At 35.0% G+C, this 16,648-nt stretch overlaps 1 protein-coding gene across 6 annotated transcripts in view; it reads right to left on the bottom strand.

Annotated features, from left to right (window-relative positions):
* Positions 1 to 2,571: 2,571 nt before the first annotated feature.
* LOC137245563 (diacylglycerol O-acyltransferase 2-like) overlaps positions 2,572 to 16,648 on the bottom strand; it is a 30,819-nt gene continuing 16,742 nt past the window's right edge. For all 6 annotated transcript variants that reach the window (XM_067776435.1, XM_067776434.1, XM_067776438.1 and 3 more), the window contains exons 4-7: positions 16,443 to 16,586; positions 15,505 to 15,846; positions 3,142 to 3,341; positions 2,572 to 3,048 (exon numbers count right to left, since the gene is read on the bottom strand). In XM_067776435.1, the coding sequence (XP_067632536.1) occupies positions 2,891 to 3,048; positions 3,142 to 3,341; positions 15,505 to 15,846; positions 16,443 to 16,586 (844 nt within the window). In that variant the 3' untranslated portion in view covers positions 2,572 to 2,890. The remainder of the gene's footprint in view (positions 3,049 to 3,141; positions 3,342 to 15,504; positions 15,847 to 16,442; positions 16,587 to 16,648) is intronic.

Below are 16,648 nucleotides of genomic sequence, written 5' to 3'. Positions count from 1 at the left end.
GCTGAATTTAAGAGCTCATGTTGTTTTTAGTGTTAGTGCTGGTAAACAGATCTACGACGTATTTTACTATTTCGAAATTATGGCTGCGAACAGTGGCATGGTTGCTAAGGTGCAAACGCACTGACTCTTCCCTCGATGGCAGCACGTACTTCGTTTTTTCCTCATTCACCATCAAACTTTTCAAATTCCAATAAAATTCATTAAGTCATACATAAGGATGCTTTAAAACGGCACTAACGAGTCCTTTTAAGCAATAACCGATCCCCTTCCCCCACAGGGCCAATAATATTAAAAACTTATGTTAGATTTAATGTAATGAAAAGACTCCAAGTATTACTATACTTTAAAATTAGTAATAATAATCTTGCAAATTTTAAGAAATCCTCGATAATTCTCCACCTTCTGTTACGTTCGAATCGCTGAACTGAAATATTTAGTACAGCAAAATGTACCTTATTAACAACACTACTTTGGAAGTAGTACTACACAATTAAATTACTCGCGTTCTTCAGTTATAGCGTGTTGAAATCAAACTGACTGCCAATCACTTTGACTGCGCTGCTTTTATACTCGCAGTTCGCCTCGTTCATCAACATTTCGCAGGATACAGATTTTTCAGGGACAGCCGTCTCGAACAGTTGTTTATTTATTTTCCATTTCATTTGCTTATTTATTCCCGTTTCTGTCTTCTATGCATATGTTTGTGTATGTCCGAGCAATAACTTCTGCGCTTTTAGCTGCTGTTTACATATCGCACACTAAATCAAAAACAGTCCAAACTCAAAAAATCTGAAATGTTCAGGAGAGGCAAAAAACTGTTTTTACAAACATTTTTGCTATTTAATATTCAAATTGATTTCCCCAGTAAAGATAACCATCTTAGAAAATGATTTAGCTTAAGATATTTTAGTTCTGTGCCCCTATTTATACAATAAAAGGTAATTTAGACTTGTGACTCTTTAGTTGAAATTTTTTCGTGAACTGGTGTGTATTATGTCAAATTGTGACTCTTTAAGTGAAAAAATGTTTTGAGTTTCTCTCCTTTTTCCAGCTAAATAGAAAATAGAAACAGAAAAATTCAACAGGACTAGACCTACGGTTTACGTAATTATATTTTTAACAGATTAATTATATTAAATTTAATATTAATTTAAACAGTAGCATTAAACTAATCACTTATTAGGTGTTTATAATAAGCCTCATAATGACTGTTTGGTATATGATGCTTTTTAAGTAATTCCCGTAAGTCACGCTACTTTATAATGGGTAGTTTTAGCCTTTCCGAATAGAGTGAATATAACCTGGAATAAGTCATTATAAAAGAAAAAATTAAAACCATTGTTACAAAAAAAAATAGAAAAGAGATTTTTACAATTCTACTGGCTTTACATAATTTTATCTAAAATACTTACTCGACACAACCCAAAGCTGAAAAAAGCGTAGAGCTGATTTTTGTTACACACTCTTTTTGGTAATTGGTATCTTTATATGATGTTTTATAAAAAAACGAGTCCATGCTTTCTTGATTAACTTGCAAGACTTTAATGTCACGCCTTACAATCTTTTGATTGTCTTCATTGGTGGAAAAATTTTGGAGTGACTTTAAATCGTAAAGGACGTTATGGGTTATCTCCCGAACCTTGTATCGCTGGCCTGTCTTTTTCGCAGTTGCTATGAGGCTTGTGTACTGTTCTGGTAGGTATGTATATGGTATTACTACTTAAGTGTCTTTTAATTTGTTTTTCAATTACGCTATGCAAATTGTCCTCTTCGCTTTGGGTGTGGCCATGAAAAAGATATTTATGTGTAATGCTACGGAAATTATAGTTAGATATCGCATAAGCATACATTGAAAGTATATATTTATTTTTTTGTTGCCCACAGCAGTTATCGGAATAGAATATTAAATTTAAATCTTCAGAATTGTTTACCTTTTGTACCAAATTTTGAATAAAAAGAAGCACACAGGTTCCAATTTCATTACAACCGCGTTTTCCTTCAACTTTAGTTCAATAAAAGCGCTCTACATTTTTAAAGTTTTAAGAATTAATTTTACTTTTATAGTAAAAAAAGATGTAATGCCATTTAGCACATTTTCTATTAAAAAATTGCACTTCTGAATGAAACCAAAAATTTGTTCACTTTTTTTTTTTTTTAAATAGCGTCACAAATCAAAATAATACTCTTTGCATCTGACAGAAAACTTTGCACAATTTATCAACAATAGCGTCACAAGTCAAAATAATACTGTTTAAAAGCAAAAAAAAACTCTTTTCAAGCGACGCAAGTAACATAAAAACAGGCATAGCGGTAATTTTCCAGTTAAGGAGGAATGTGATTGGCAAGAATTTTTTGCAGTCGTTAGAGATGTGTTCTGCCAACTCATTTATGGCAAAAAGCGATTTTGAAAAATTTTGAGTTGTGACTTTTTTTGAGTAGAGAAAACCTTTAGGGACATAGTGACGCATCGAAATTGCTAATATCCGCCACAAAAATATTACAATTTTGAGAAAATGTTCAGATGTGACAAACATGTGCCCAGCATATTAGAACTAATGATCAAAAATCGTGTTCTATCAAAAGTCTTTTTAAATTTTATTTTCTAAAACACTGAGGAATGAAGTTTTAGCATAGCTTTTTAAATATTTAGCTAAGTACAAACCACTTTTAAACATTCACTTATTAAAACGATTATATAATCAATTATAATACAATCATTACAAAAATGCAGTATATACTATATACATAGTATTAAGTAAATAAAATAAACATAAAACTTATTATCTACCGTAAATTTGTTCACCTACAATATGTACATACATATGTTAGAATTAATTGATAATACTAATATAACTAATACAAAATTAAATAACAAATAAAATGTGTAAACCTAATTTATGACTAATTTACAATTTTTGCCATTTTCTATATATTTTGTTTTGTATTTGTCAAACATTTCGTTCAGTTGGTCAATAACTTGCTGATGAATTTTATCCACATATTCTGGATCAGGCGCATCATTTTTCTCTACTTCAATAGGGCTGCCGACTGAAATGTAAAACAGGGTGATTGATTTTTATTATGTTCTTTGCTTTTTCAAACAAATTTCAACTCTTTAACGTAACAAATTAGTACACTCACCAACTTGCACGATGTGTTTGCGTTGTGGTAGAAAACCAAAAGTATATTGGAAGAACCCTCGCCCCAATACAATCAATGGCGATATGCCTGTTAGTCTCTTTGTCAAAGTTTGAAATCGTCGCAGGTATGAATTTGGCGGATTGTCCACTTGGTCGAATATATCAACCTCACCGAATGAAAATGTTGGAACGATCGGGCAGCTGTGTGAATGCAGTGAAATATGATTATTGAATAAATTGTAATCGTTATGGGTTTTACTAAGCAATTTTTTATATAACAGCGAATAATCTTATATATTATTTCTAATTGCTTTTCTTATGTACAGGTCCCTTTTTCGCTCTTATTGGGAATCCAAATCGTTTTAATAAAATAAAGCTAAACAAAAGCACTACGACTAATAATGCCCTAAGCTCGCTAATAGCACGAATCTCCATAGTTAAAGTTTTGATTGTAAATATGGAGGGGGGGGGGGGGGGGGGGGAGGGGTTTCGTGCTATTAGCGAGCTTAGAGCATTATTAGTCGTAGTGCTTTTGTTTAGCTATATTTTATTAAAATGATTTTTTTTAAATTAATGATTGTGAGCACACAAAAAAATCTACATATATGTACTATGGCACTATTGTGAATATTTGATTAGAACTAACACTGCACTACCGGCAGTTGCTAACATTCGCCAGATGGCAGCGCAAGCGCATGTAAGTTTATAGATGTTTGATTGATCGACCAGCTGATTTCTGTTGATATTTGATAAGAGACTTTTATATTTGTTGCGCAAGCTGCGCAATGGTCCGGCTCGTATCTAATAATAATAGTGAATTTAATTACAAAGCGTGCAGCGGGGCATTCATATGGCTGAGTGGATAGAGGCATCAACCTTAACACCAGTATTAATGTACGTAAGTTATTTCGTGTTCAACAATCAGCACCCAAGAAGCTAGATGAAGAAGAAGTGAAATTCAGGAACATGTTCCATTTTCCATCGAAACATTCTAACATTTGTTTAGCACTTTGTTTCGGGACTGTTTTTTAATTGTTATTGAAACTCCTTGGAAATAATTTCCTGACCAGTTCGAGGCTATTTTCTTGTATATTTCAGGATTAACTTCAGAATCTTTTGATTACAAGTCTGTTTTTGGCACTGTTTTGGGACTGCTGCTAGGAATTTTTCATTGCGAGACCATCTCCGGATAATTTAGAGATCATTTAGGTATTGCTTTTGGAAAACTTTGGGTCTACTTCATAATGATTTTATGACTATTTCTGGGTGATTTAGAAGCTATTTTAGGATTGTATTCGAGATAAATTTTAAACCATTTCTAGACCGTTTAAAGATCATTTCAGAATTTTCTTTATGACTTTTCTTGGTATAATTTTGGGACTTTTTCTGGATTATTTTCAGGACTTGTCACTATTATATCCTCTTTTATCTCGAAAACGTCTTAAAGATAAATTTTGTATACGGATAACGAGCCACCATACTTCTGGAAATGCTATGGACGGGGCAAAGCAAGGGACTAGAAGATATTTCGTTGGTACTGTCGCTTACATAAGCAGGATATCGCCGCCATTCGCGGAGCTCTTCAACATTGCATAATGGTGATAAGAACTGCTATTTGTGTAAACTACGACAATTATATGATCGCTAGCCCCACCATGACATCAAAATCACTTTTCAACTTTAACAGCAAAATGTAGCATACAAAAGTCTATGGTTAGTACAATAGAAAAGTTCAGCTTCTATAATTTGACATCTCCTAAATGGTTGAGGTTTGTGAACTTGAATTGATGACTTTGTATCCAGTATCCTTAATGAGCACCTTTTACAAAGATCAAATATTGACTCGGGCCAAAGACAGAGAAGCCACTTATAGAATTAGGAATTCGGCGTCATCACCGTGGCAAGAGGAAAGAAAAATTTAACGTTAGGCTGAAACATGTGAGTTTGAGAAGTTTTAAATCTTGACTGATAAGAATGAGGTCCAAAATTCTAACACAGAATCAATCCACTCAGGAAAAGTTCGTTCCCGACAAGACTATGATGCCGTAAGCAATATTCCGGCTTAAAAAGAAAAATGCAACGGAAAACAACGGGCATCCGGCCAAGCAGATCAAAAAAGGTAGAACGAGAGGGAAACTACGGACACTCTAAATCAAGAGAACTCAAGGGATTTGACTAACGGAGCCAAAAGACAACACGAAAGTGCATTAGAGGTTAAATATATACAATTTTGACAAATTTTAAAATTAAATCTGAGTTAAAAAGTACTCCAAGTTGCCCCACGTTCACGGTGAAAGGTCTGAAACTTGTTTCTGCTATACATACTATATATGATCAAACCAAATTTGAATTAAAACATGTAAAGGTTTCTAAGTTCGGGTGTAACCGAACATTATATACTCAGCGTGCGTTTCAATTGTACATTTCATTTCAGATAAATTACTTTTCTACATAACACGTGGCACCGCCTTTAAAAAAAATGTCTCCCCATTTCCTCTTACAATAAAACTTGATAAGTGAAATATCATTGATTCAAAACTATTTTTTGATAAGTTATAGCTTATTATTCTAGTCTGCGACCCTTTTAAACTTGTTTTATATCTAAGTTGCCGTGGTCTTTAACCGATCCCGTCCATTTTTACTAGAAATATTTTATGCTATAGGGAAAATTTGCGTACCAAATTTTATTACGATCCGTTAATTTTTCTTCGAGTTATGGCTCCCGAAACATAGAAAATTAAAAATAAAATAAATGTAAGGCGCGATAACCTCCGAAGAGATCTAAGGCCAAGCTTCTCTACCAATTTGCGTCGTGCTCCTCTTGATTTTCCCTACAAATTGGCCGGACGGGACCTACATGTTTTATGCTGACTCCGAACGGCATCTGCAAGGCTTTTCATGGCAGAAATACACCCGGAGCGTTTGCCAAACACTGACGAGGGGGGACCCCGCTTAGAAAAATTTTCTTCTAATTGAAAAACCTTATTTCTAAAATTTTGATGTTGCTTGGTCCAGGGTGTGAACCTGGGGCATACGGTGTGGTAGGCGGAGCACGCTACCATCACACCACGGTGGCCGCATAGAAAATTGCTTAGTCATAAAAGGGGCGGTGCCACGCCAATTTTTTTAAATTTGAAGTTTTTCCTATTTATTGTTATAAATACACTTGGGAAAAAAACCCTTGATATAAAGCTCTTTTTTGCAAAGATATAGCTTATTTTTTTCGTCCACTCCTCTTTTAAAAATCTTTTATATAAACGTGGGCGTGGTCCTTAACCGATTTTGTAAATTTTTTTTTTCAAAGCATTCCTTATAGTAAAGGCAACCTCTGTGCCGAATTTTGTTACGATAGGTTTAACGATTTTTGATTTATGATTAATAATATTTGTGAATTTGATTTTATCACAAGTGGGCGGTGCTACGCCCATTTTAAAAAATTTTTTCAAATTTTTATCAAGTCTCAATATCAGTACACGTCAAGTTTCAACATTCTAGATGTATTTTTACTAAATAATCAGGTTTTTTGTGTTTTCCAAAATGTTATATATATAAAAAGTGGGCGTGGTTATCATCCAATTTTGCTCATTTACAATACCAATCTATTCTGGGTCCAGATAAGCTTGTGTACCAAATTTGGTGAAGATATCTCAATATTTACTCAAGTTATCGTGTTAACGGACGGACAGACGGACGGACGGACGGATGGACTTGGCTCAATCAAATTTTTTTGCGATACTAATGATTTTGATATATGGAAGTGTATATCTATCTCGATTCCTTTATACCCGTACAACCAACCGTTACCCTATCAGAATTAATATACTCTCGTTGCATAACAACTCACGCCAGCCATCCTTGACTAAGTAGATCAAATCTTCCTCCGGCTACGTATTCCAACTCACTGAAAGTCTACCCCTTCCTTGGCTTCCAAAAACGGGTGCCGATATACATATACTGTCTAGCCCGGAACACCTTGTCCATTCGCATAATATGACTTAGTCAGCGGAGCCCTTGTGCTTTTATTTGCTTACCTATTTTCATATCCGCGTAAAGCTAATACAGCTAATCATTATACCCCCTTCGATACTCGCCGTCGGCATCATGGACTAGACCATAAATCCTCCGGAAATTTTTTCTCTCGAGCACCTCAAGAGCCATCCCATCTTCCGTCGAAACTACGCATGATTCCAAATAATATATCCGGGCAGGTGCTATTTTTGGCAGCGCAGTATCTTTTTCACCACAAAACCAAAACCTTGGCCCCCAATTGCGCTTCTGATCATATGGTAACTGTAATACACGTGTAAAGCCCTATTGTCCTTCTTAGTTGCCTAGTGCGCTGTCAACACCAACCTGCTGAACCAGCTGGGCATCGGTATAATCTCCTGAAAGTGTTCAGGCATTCCAGGTAAATTCCCGTAGACGTGGTCCTTTAAAGTATAGTCCATTGACCTGTTGCCGTGGTCATCATCAGTAAACCGAGATCTCATGAGAAGCTTGTTTTTGTTTTTCATTGAGAGAGGCTTTGATGTGGCAGCTTCCAAGCTCGGCGCACAATCTGTGTAGAGATTTAGATTTCAGTCGCCTCTTAGAGCAGGCGGGTATGTTTTGCCTCCTCTAAACCGCAAGGTACTCATTGATACCATTGAAATTTAAAAACTGGCAGTAAAATCTGTATTATCTGGCCAAATAAGCCAAAAACGTGATCTTACTAAAGTAAAATTTGCTGTTATCAATGAATGAAGTAGCGCATTTGCCGTTTGGTAGCAAATTCATCGTCAAAGTAGTACGTTCATAGGTATTGAGATCCTACCATTCATTTCATTTTCATTTCATTTTTTATTCATTTTCTTTCAAAACAGCATATATGTTACAATAGCGACTTAAATTAAATTAACCATAATTACAGAAAGAAAAGTAAGGCATTCTGTAAAAATATATGTATTTTAGTATCGAATGCCATCTCCGAATAAAATTGAATTCAAAAACATGTAAAATAGTGCGTGGGGTGAAGTTTGATTAAAAATAATGAGTAATAAAATATATTAATACAATATGTACATATACTTTTTTAAGTGCTATGGTTCAGCAAAATTTTGATGTCTTCGTGTGATTTCTCTAGTAGAAAAGATTTAACCTTTCCCAAAAACTCATTCAGATTTCTAGTGACACGTATACATGCAGGCAACGCATTAAAAGCTTTACAAGAAACGATAGTAAAGAAGTTGTTGAAGCTGGTTGTTCGAGAGGTCGGGACATACACAAGTCCATATGAGTTTTGCCTCAAGTTATAACTATCCGATACCAGGCTATGTAAATACCCACAGCGAATGAAAAATATCTTTAACGTTTTATAGTAGTACATATGCTTAACAGGAAGAACTTTCAGATCCCTAAACAACTCCATAGAGTGGTGAAAACGATCAACATTACATATTTTTCTTATGACCCATTTTTGAATAGTTAGAAGCTGCTGGATTTTATTACCTGCAGCGCCACCCCAACAGGTTATACCATATTGGAGCTTGGAGTGGACTAAAGCGTAGTAAATAGTTTTAAGTGTTTCGTTTGAACAAACTTTTCTTAAATTGTAAAAATAACGAACGGAAGATCGCAAGTAGGACTTCAAACGAGAAATATGCGTAGACCAACTCAAGTTTTGGTCAACAATAACACCAAGATATTGGAAGTCGCTTACTTTTTCAATAGTGAAGCACTTATCGGAACAATTTACTTCAGCTTTAAACGATGCACAGAACAGAAAATTATTTAGTACAAAACGTTTGCAGTCAGTAGCATGGAATACAATGGCTATGTCAGGTGAGGATTTTGGATGCAAATTGAAATACATCAACTTCGTTTTCTTGCTGACACAGAGCTTATGTGCTGCAAACCACACTCTTAGCAAATGCACATCGTTATTGATTCCTGCTACTAAATCCAGATAGGTCGATGAGCCATAGGCGATAGCAAGGTCGTCAGCGAAGGCTGTTACTTTTCCATACAATGGCAGCGAGAATATTGAATTAAGGTAAATCAAAAATAGAATAGGACCTAAGACAGATCCTTGAGGTACACCTAAGCTAATTGTAACTGGGTTACTTATACTACTTCCAACTTTTACTTTTTGAATTCTTCCTGACAAATAAGATTTAAACCAATTATATATAAAACCACGGAAGCCCGCAAAATACAATTTGTCTAATAAAATTTGATGATCAACCATGTCAAATGCTTTAGTGATATCAACGAACAGTCCAGCACAATTCTTTTTATTGTCTAGTTCCCTATATATGTGAGAACAAAAGTCCAGCAGGGCATCTTCTGTTGACCGCCCATATCTGAACCCGAATTGCATTGAGCTGAAATAGTTATTATTGTCAAGAAATGATAGGATTCGACCTTTAACCAGTTTTTCAAAAATTTTTGAAATTGAAGACAGTAATGAAATAGGCCTGTAGTTATTTATATCCGTTTTGTCACCCTTTTTAAATAAAGGAATGGCAATAGCGCATTTTAAGTCTAAAGGAAATGATCCACCTAAAATACTCATATTAAACAAATGCGTTAGGATATCAACTAAATTTAGTGCCACATATTTAAGAGTCTGATTCGAAATTCCATCACAACCACATGATCTAGAGTTATTCAGAGAATTAATTGTTTTTAAAACTTCAATGCCAGTAAATGGCTCGAAAAAAAAACTATTTCCCGAATTCGAGAACTCAGGTATCAGAGCGGAGGATTCGAAAACAGGTGATTGCCCTATTGATAGAAAGTGATCATTGAAAAGGTTTGCCACTATTGGAGGATCAAAAAAGCTCACGCTACCATCACATAAAACAATTGATGTATTATTAGCTTTACAACTGCGATTCAGAAGACCGTTAATAATATTCCATTCCTTCTTTGGATTGCCATAGGAAGACCTAAACTTATTTCGATAGAAATTATCACGCTCCACGTGTACTTCTTTTTTCAGTTCTCTACATAATTTCATATACCTGCTGCGAAGATTTGCGTTTGATGGGTGGTTTTTACACTTTTTTCCAAGCTTGTTTTTTAGATGAATTTTTTTGAGCAACTTTTTGCTAATCCATGGTTTTAACTTATAATCAGATCTGCGAGGGATAAAAGAAAAGCTAGCAGACTTAATGTGTCTGTTAAAAATGTTCAGAAAAATATTAAATGCCTTGGATACGTCTTTTTCAGAGTAACATTCATCCCATGACTCAAATCGCAATAGTTCGTTTAGAGCGTCAAAATTTATTTGCGTTAAACAAGAACTAACCTTTTTATTATTGTTTTTTGCACAGGCCTTGCTTAGTAGTACACCAGTCATAGTGTGATCTGTTATTCCGACATCAAGATTTAGGCTACGCAAACTACTGAGAAAATGATTACTAACACGACAGAAAACGTGATCCAAGCAGCTTCCAGACATACTACGAGTTGGTTCATTTAAATACGATGTTAAACCATGACCAGCCATTAGATTTAGGAAACTATCTATGGTAGGATTAGCGTTAAGAATATCTAAATTAAAGTCACCTAAGATGACAATATTGGCTGAATTTTCACTACGGAGAAGATTTGAGAACTCTTCCACAAATATCTGAACAGGTATCGCATGTAGCCTGTAAACACATATAAAAGTAAAGACTGCACCGGAAATACTTATTGAAACCTTTAGGATGTCAGCACTTGTGAGATTGCATTCAAAATAATCACACTCATACATATCCCGAACAAAAACTCCAACACCACCTGCAGAATAACTGTCATTAGTGTTCGCGAAAAAATTATAACCAGGTATAGTGAAATCATGAATTTCGTGGGAGTATATCCAGATTTCAGACAAAAGTATTACGTCGGGATAGTTTTTAAACATCTCTAGATTGCATAACAATAAATCAAAATTTTGCCGAAGACTACGTATGTTTTGATGAATAGCAACAAACGAATCCGTAGAATTATACATCAAATCAAGATCATTAATAGGGCTGATTATAGCGAGGTTGTTTATATATAAAATATTTGAGAAAGCCATTTGAAATATGCAAGTATTAAATAATAATTAGAAAACTACGTTACTTTTGACAAATCGTCAAAAGTACTAAGAATAACAACGTCGCTATTATCAGTCTTTTTCATCATTATTCTACCATGATTTATCCACAGGTACTTATAATTTTGTGCTTTTTTTGTTTTCTTCGCTACTGTAAGCAGCGCTCTGTTGTAGCTAGTGAGACTATCGTTTATGTAAATATTGGTGCTTTTCTGTCCATCACCAAAAAGCTGAGAAGTTAATTTCCCCTTTTCTCTCCGTTTTTGGGACATAACCAACAAATAATCAGTTTATGATATAGCTACACGTATTTGCTTTAAATACGCCACAATTGTTTAATAAATCATTCCAAACTCTACGGAGAGTGTCATATATATTAATTTTATAATCAACCTAATCTGTTGTAATTGCATTAACGAAGTGCAATAAAAGTACAATAAATTTTGTCGTTATCGGAAATAAACAGAAACAAGTGAGAACGGGACTGTCTTCAGCTGTGCCGAAGACTTCATACCTTTCATGAATGGGGCTGAACAATAATCTTATCGCATGCGTAATATCCAATAATCGGCTGTATAAGATAAGCACAGATGTACATACATACTTAAGCGATTTTTAAGATAAATGTAAAATAAAACAAGTAAGGCAGGCTAAGTTCGGGTGTAACCGAACATTACATACTCAGCCGAGAGCTTTGGAGACCAAATAAGGGAAAATCACTATGTAGGAAAATGAACCTAGGGTAACCCTGGAATGTGTTTGTATGACATGGGTATCAAATGAAAGGTGTTCATGATTATTTTAAAAGGGAGTGGGCCTTCGTTCTATAGGTGAACGCCGTTTCGAGATATCGCCATAAAGGTGGACGAGGGGTGACTCTAGACTTTGTTTGTACGATATGGGTATCAAATGAAAGGTGTTAATGAGTATTTATAAAGGGCAGTGGGCCTTCGTTCTATAGGTGAACGCCGTTTCGAGATATCGCCATAAAGGTGGACCAGGGGTGACTCTAGAATGCGTTTGTACGATGTGGGTATCAATATAAAGGTATTAATGAGGGTTTTAAAAGGGAGTGGCCCTTAGTTTTATATGTGTAGGCGTTTTCAAGATATCGACCAAAATGTGGACCAGGGTGACCCAGAACATCATCTGTCGGGTACCGCTAATTTATTTATGTATGTAATACCACGAACAATATTCCTGCCATGATCCCAAGGGTTTTTGATTTCGCCCTACAGAACTTTTTCATTTTCTTCTACTTAATATGGTAGGTGTCACACCCATTTTACAAAGTTTTTTTCTAAAGTTATATTTTGCGTCAATAAACCAATCCAATTACCATGTTTCATCCTTTTTCGTATTTGGTATAGAATTATGGCATTTTTTTTTTACTTTTGTGGAAACTTGAAAACATGGGCTTTCACTCAAGCTTTCTGTCGTGGCTGAAGTCCTATTTGGAATATGAATTCTCTGCAACTTCGGGTGTACCACAAGGTAGCATCCTTGGTCCTATTTTGTTCTTAATGTTTATTAATGATGTTGGCTCATGCATAAACTATTCGAATTATTTGCTTTATGCTGACGACTTAAAACTCTTTCGGAGAATCTCCTGTACTTCTGATGCATTGCGTCTGCAAGAAGATCTGAATGCTATAAATAATTGGGCGTGTCAAAATAATCTGCGACTCAATATTAGTAAATGCTGTCACATGACGTATACTAAGTCTACGAACGTGGTTTCATTCGCGTACTCGATTTCAAATGTAACTCTTTCGTCAGTTAATGAGTTTCGCGATCTTGGCGTAATTTTTGACTCATCTTTTACTTTTTGTAATCATGTCAACTTTCTCATACCAAAGGCTTATACCAACTTAGCTTTCTTGCGACGATATGCCAAGGATTTCAAGGACCCATATACCAGGAAAATCTTATACAATGCCTTAGTGCGTTCCAAGTTAGAGTATGCATCAGTCATCTGGAATCCCATATACTCTTCACACTCTTTAAGAATTGAAAGAATTCAGCGCAAGTTCATACGATTTGCTCTTCAACCTCTGCACTTTGTTAATCCCCTGCCACCCTACAATGCAAGATGCATGCTTATCAATGTCTTGCCACTTGAAGTTAGACGTCTTGTTCAAAACGTAATGTTTATTTTTGACATAATATCTGGTGCCATTGACTGCTCAGAACTACTTGGGCAGTTGACTTTCAATGTCCCTAACGGAGCTCTCCGCTTTCACAGTACATTCCGCGTTGAAGTGCTGCATTCGAATTACTTCAGTTTCGCACCTCTTCTAAGAGGTCTTGTAGAATTTAATCGCCTATCCAGAAGCCTTGACCTGGACTTTGCCATGCCAAGGTCTCTGTTTGAGGCACGCATTGAGTCCTATTACTTATCTCAGTAAATCTTACTTTAAAATTGTTAAACTAGTACTAAGTTAACCTGTAATCTAGTCAGTAAGGTTGTTACCATTTGACTTAATAAAGATATGAAATGAAATGAAATGAAATGAAATATTTCGATTGGTTATAGTCGGATTTCGGTCATGTTTTATACCAATATAAAGTGAGTTCAGATAAGTACGTGAACTAAGTTTAGTAAAGATATATCGATTTTTGCTCAAGTTATTGTGTTAACGGCCGATCGGAAGGACAGACGATAGACTGTGTATAAAAACTGGGCGTGGCTTCAACCGATTTGGCCCATTTTCACAGAAAACAGTTATCGTCATAGAGTCTATGCCCATACCCAATTTCACATGGATTGGTAAATTTTTGTTCAACTTATGGTATTAAAAGTATTCTAGACGGATTAAATGAAGAAGGGCGGAGCCACGCCCATTTTGAAACTTTCTTTTATTTTTGTATTTTGTTGCATCATATCATTACTGTAGTTGAATATTTAGATAATTTACTTATATACTGTAAAGATATTCAATTTTTTGTTAAAATTTGACTTCTAAAAATTTTTTTTTTAAAAAGTGGGCGTGTTCTTCATCCGATTATGTTAATTTTTATTTAGCACATATATAGTACCAGGTTTAACGTTCCTGCCAAATTTCATCATGATTTCTTCAACGACTGTCAAATTACAGCTTGCAAAACTTTTAAATTACTTTCTTTTAAAAGTGGGTGGTGCCACGCCCATTGTCCAAAATTTTACTAATTTTCTATTCTGCGTCATAAGGTCAACCCACCTACCGAGTTATATCGCTTTATCCCCCTTTGGTAATGAATTATCGCACTTTTTCGGTTTTTCGAAATTTGCGATATCAAAAAAGTGGGCGTGGTTATAGTCCGATATCGTTCATTTTAAATAGCTATCTGAGATGAGTGCCCAGGAACCTACGTATAAAAATTCATCAAGACACCTCAAAATTTACTCAAGTTATCGTATTAACGGACGAGCGGACATTGCTCAATCAAATTTTTTTTCGATTTTGATGATTTTGATAAATGGAAGTCTATATTTATCTCTATTCCTTCATACCTGTACAACCAACCGTTGTCCAATCAAAGTTAATATACTCTGTGTGGAAAGCACGCTGAGTATAAAAATAGGTAAATACTTTGTGTGAGGATACAAAGTTTCACGTTTTTTGTGGTCTGCATGAAATGGCTATGACCATGAATCACTTCATGGTCATAGCTACTTCACGTAAGTATTTGATGAAAATTGAAGCTTCTAGTCGTTAAAAAAGGGGACAGAAACGACAGTTTATGTGGTGTATATTCTATATATACCACCGACCTCTATGAGTTTTTCAGACAACAATATATGCTATATACGTAAGCATTTCGTGAAACTTGAAGCTTGAAGCTTCTAGCTGTTAAAATGTTGCAGAAATTGCGACAACTACTATATATAACACCGATCTATGCAATTTTTTCAAACAATATGTACAAAATACGAAAGCATATGGTGAAGTTTGAAGCTTCAATCTGATAAATTGAGGAAGATATGACAAAAATCCTCTTTTCTGAAAAATCAGTTGTATGGTGGATATATGCTATAGTGATCCGATCCGACCAGCTCCGACAAATGTCTAATCGGACACCTAAATATACCCACCCATCAATTTTATCAAGATATCTCAAAAATTGAGGGACTAGTTTATATACAAACAGACAGACGGACATGGCTAAACCAACTCAGCCCTTCATCCTGATTATTTCGGTATACTTAATGGTGGGTCTATCTATTTTCCTTTAAGGACTTACAATTTTGAGATTCGTGACAAAATTAATATGCCATTTAATTTTCATGAAAGGTATAAAAATACTCGAACTTACCCAGTGCGTATGGCCAATTTCACAAAACCTTTACGTCTCTTCAATGTTATTATATAACGTCCCGGGTGTGAGTCCAAAGCCTCCTGAGCGCCACCAACTAATATCGCAACAGCATTTGATGTAAAACCATCAAGATTGTCAGGATGTTTTGGATGATTTGATTTTGTTAGATAATACATTAAAGATTCCTTAGATACGGATACGACACCCCAATAGCGCAGCATTTCACGTAAAATTGGTGTATAAAAATGCATATCTAAGGTGGCTATTTTGGGTCTTATGCCAGGGAATAATTGCAACCATTTTTCTATATCACTGCTCATATTGCACGAGATGCCGGTGCTGTGTGAGAATACAATAATACTAGGTTCAAATAAATTGAGGCAATTTCGATTTAAATTGAGTGGTGTTCATACAACTCAATTTAACTAACACAATAGTAATTTGATAGCTGGTTGGCTCATCTCTTCAGCAACAACATAACTCTGTTGAGACTGTCAAAATGTGCGTGTTGGTATTAGGCGAATGGAATGGAAACATAAAACTGAAATGTTTGCGTGTTATAAGAAAATGTGTTCAATGTTTTTGTTTCATTTTGAGTTTGCCATCTTCTTTTGACAATCCCTACTCCAGTGAATTGAAAAAAAAAACCAGCTGATGAGATGTGCCAACCATATAGTTGAGCCAATCGTAACTGACGTTTAAATCTACTCAATAAACACACTTTACAAGGTTGATTTTTCAGTCTGAATCAATTTATTACGCAATTTTTTTTAAATTGGCAATTTATTATTACAATTTATTATATGATAAATTGCATAATAAATTGCCCAAACGGTATAAATTGCCAATTATAAAAAGATTAATAAAGGAGCAGATATGTATATGAAAAAGAGAGAGATAGATAGATGCAAAAATATTCAATCCTTACTTCTTACCCTATAATTCCATGCGGAAAGCTTGCCAAGATGTAATTACGATCGGGACTCAGGTCAACGGTTTTAATCAATTCAATGGGGAAGTAATGACGGAAATTACGCCAAACGCAATTGTTACGCATTAGTTTCAAACTGAAGTGTGTTCTATATGGAAATAAATATGGTACAATTTTACAACGCGTAATTATGACTCTCGTAAATGGCTG

Source organism: Eurosta solidaginis, chromosome 3 (assembly GCF_040869045.1).
Source record: "Eurosta solidaginis isolate ZX-2024a chromosome 3, ASM4086904v1, whole genome shotgun sequence".
Taxonomy (NCBI): domain Eukaryota; kingdom Metazoa; phylum Arthropoda; class Insecta; order Diptera; family Tephritidae; genus Eurosta; species Eurosta solidaginis.
This window is presented reverse-complemented; position numbering and strand designations above follow the sequence as displayed.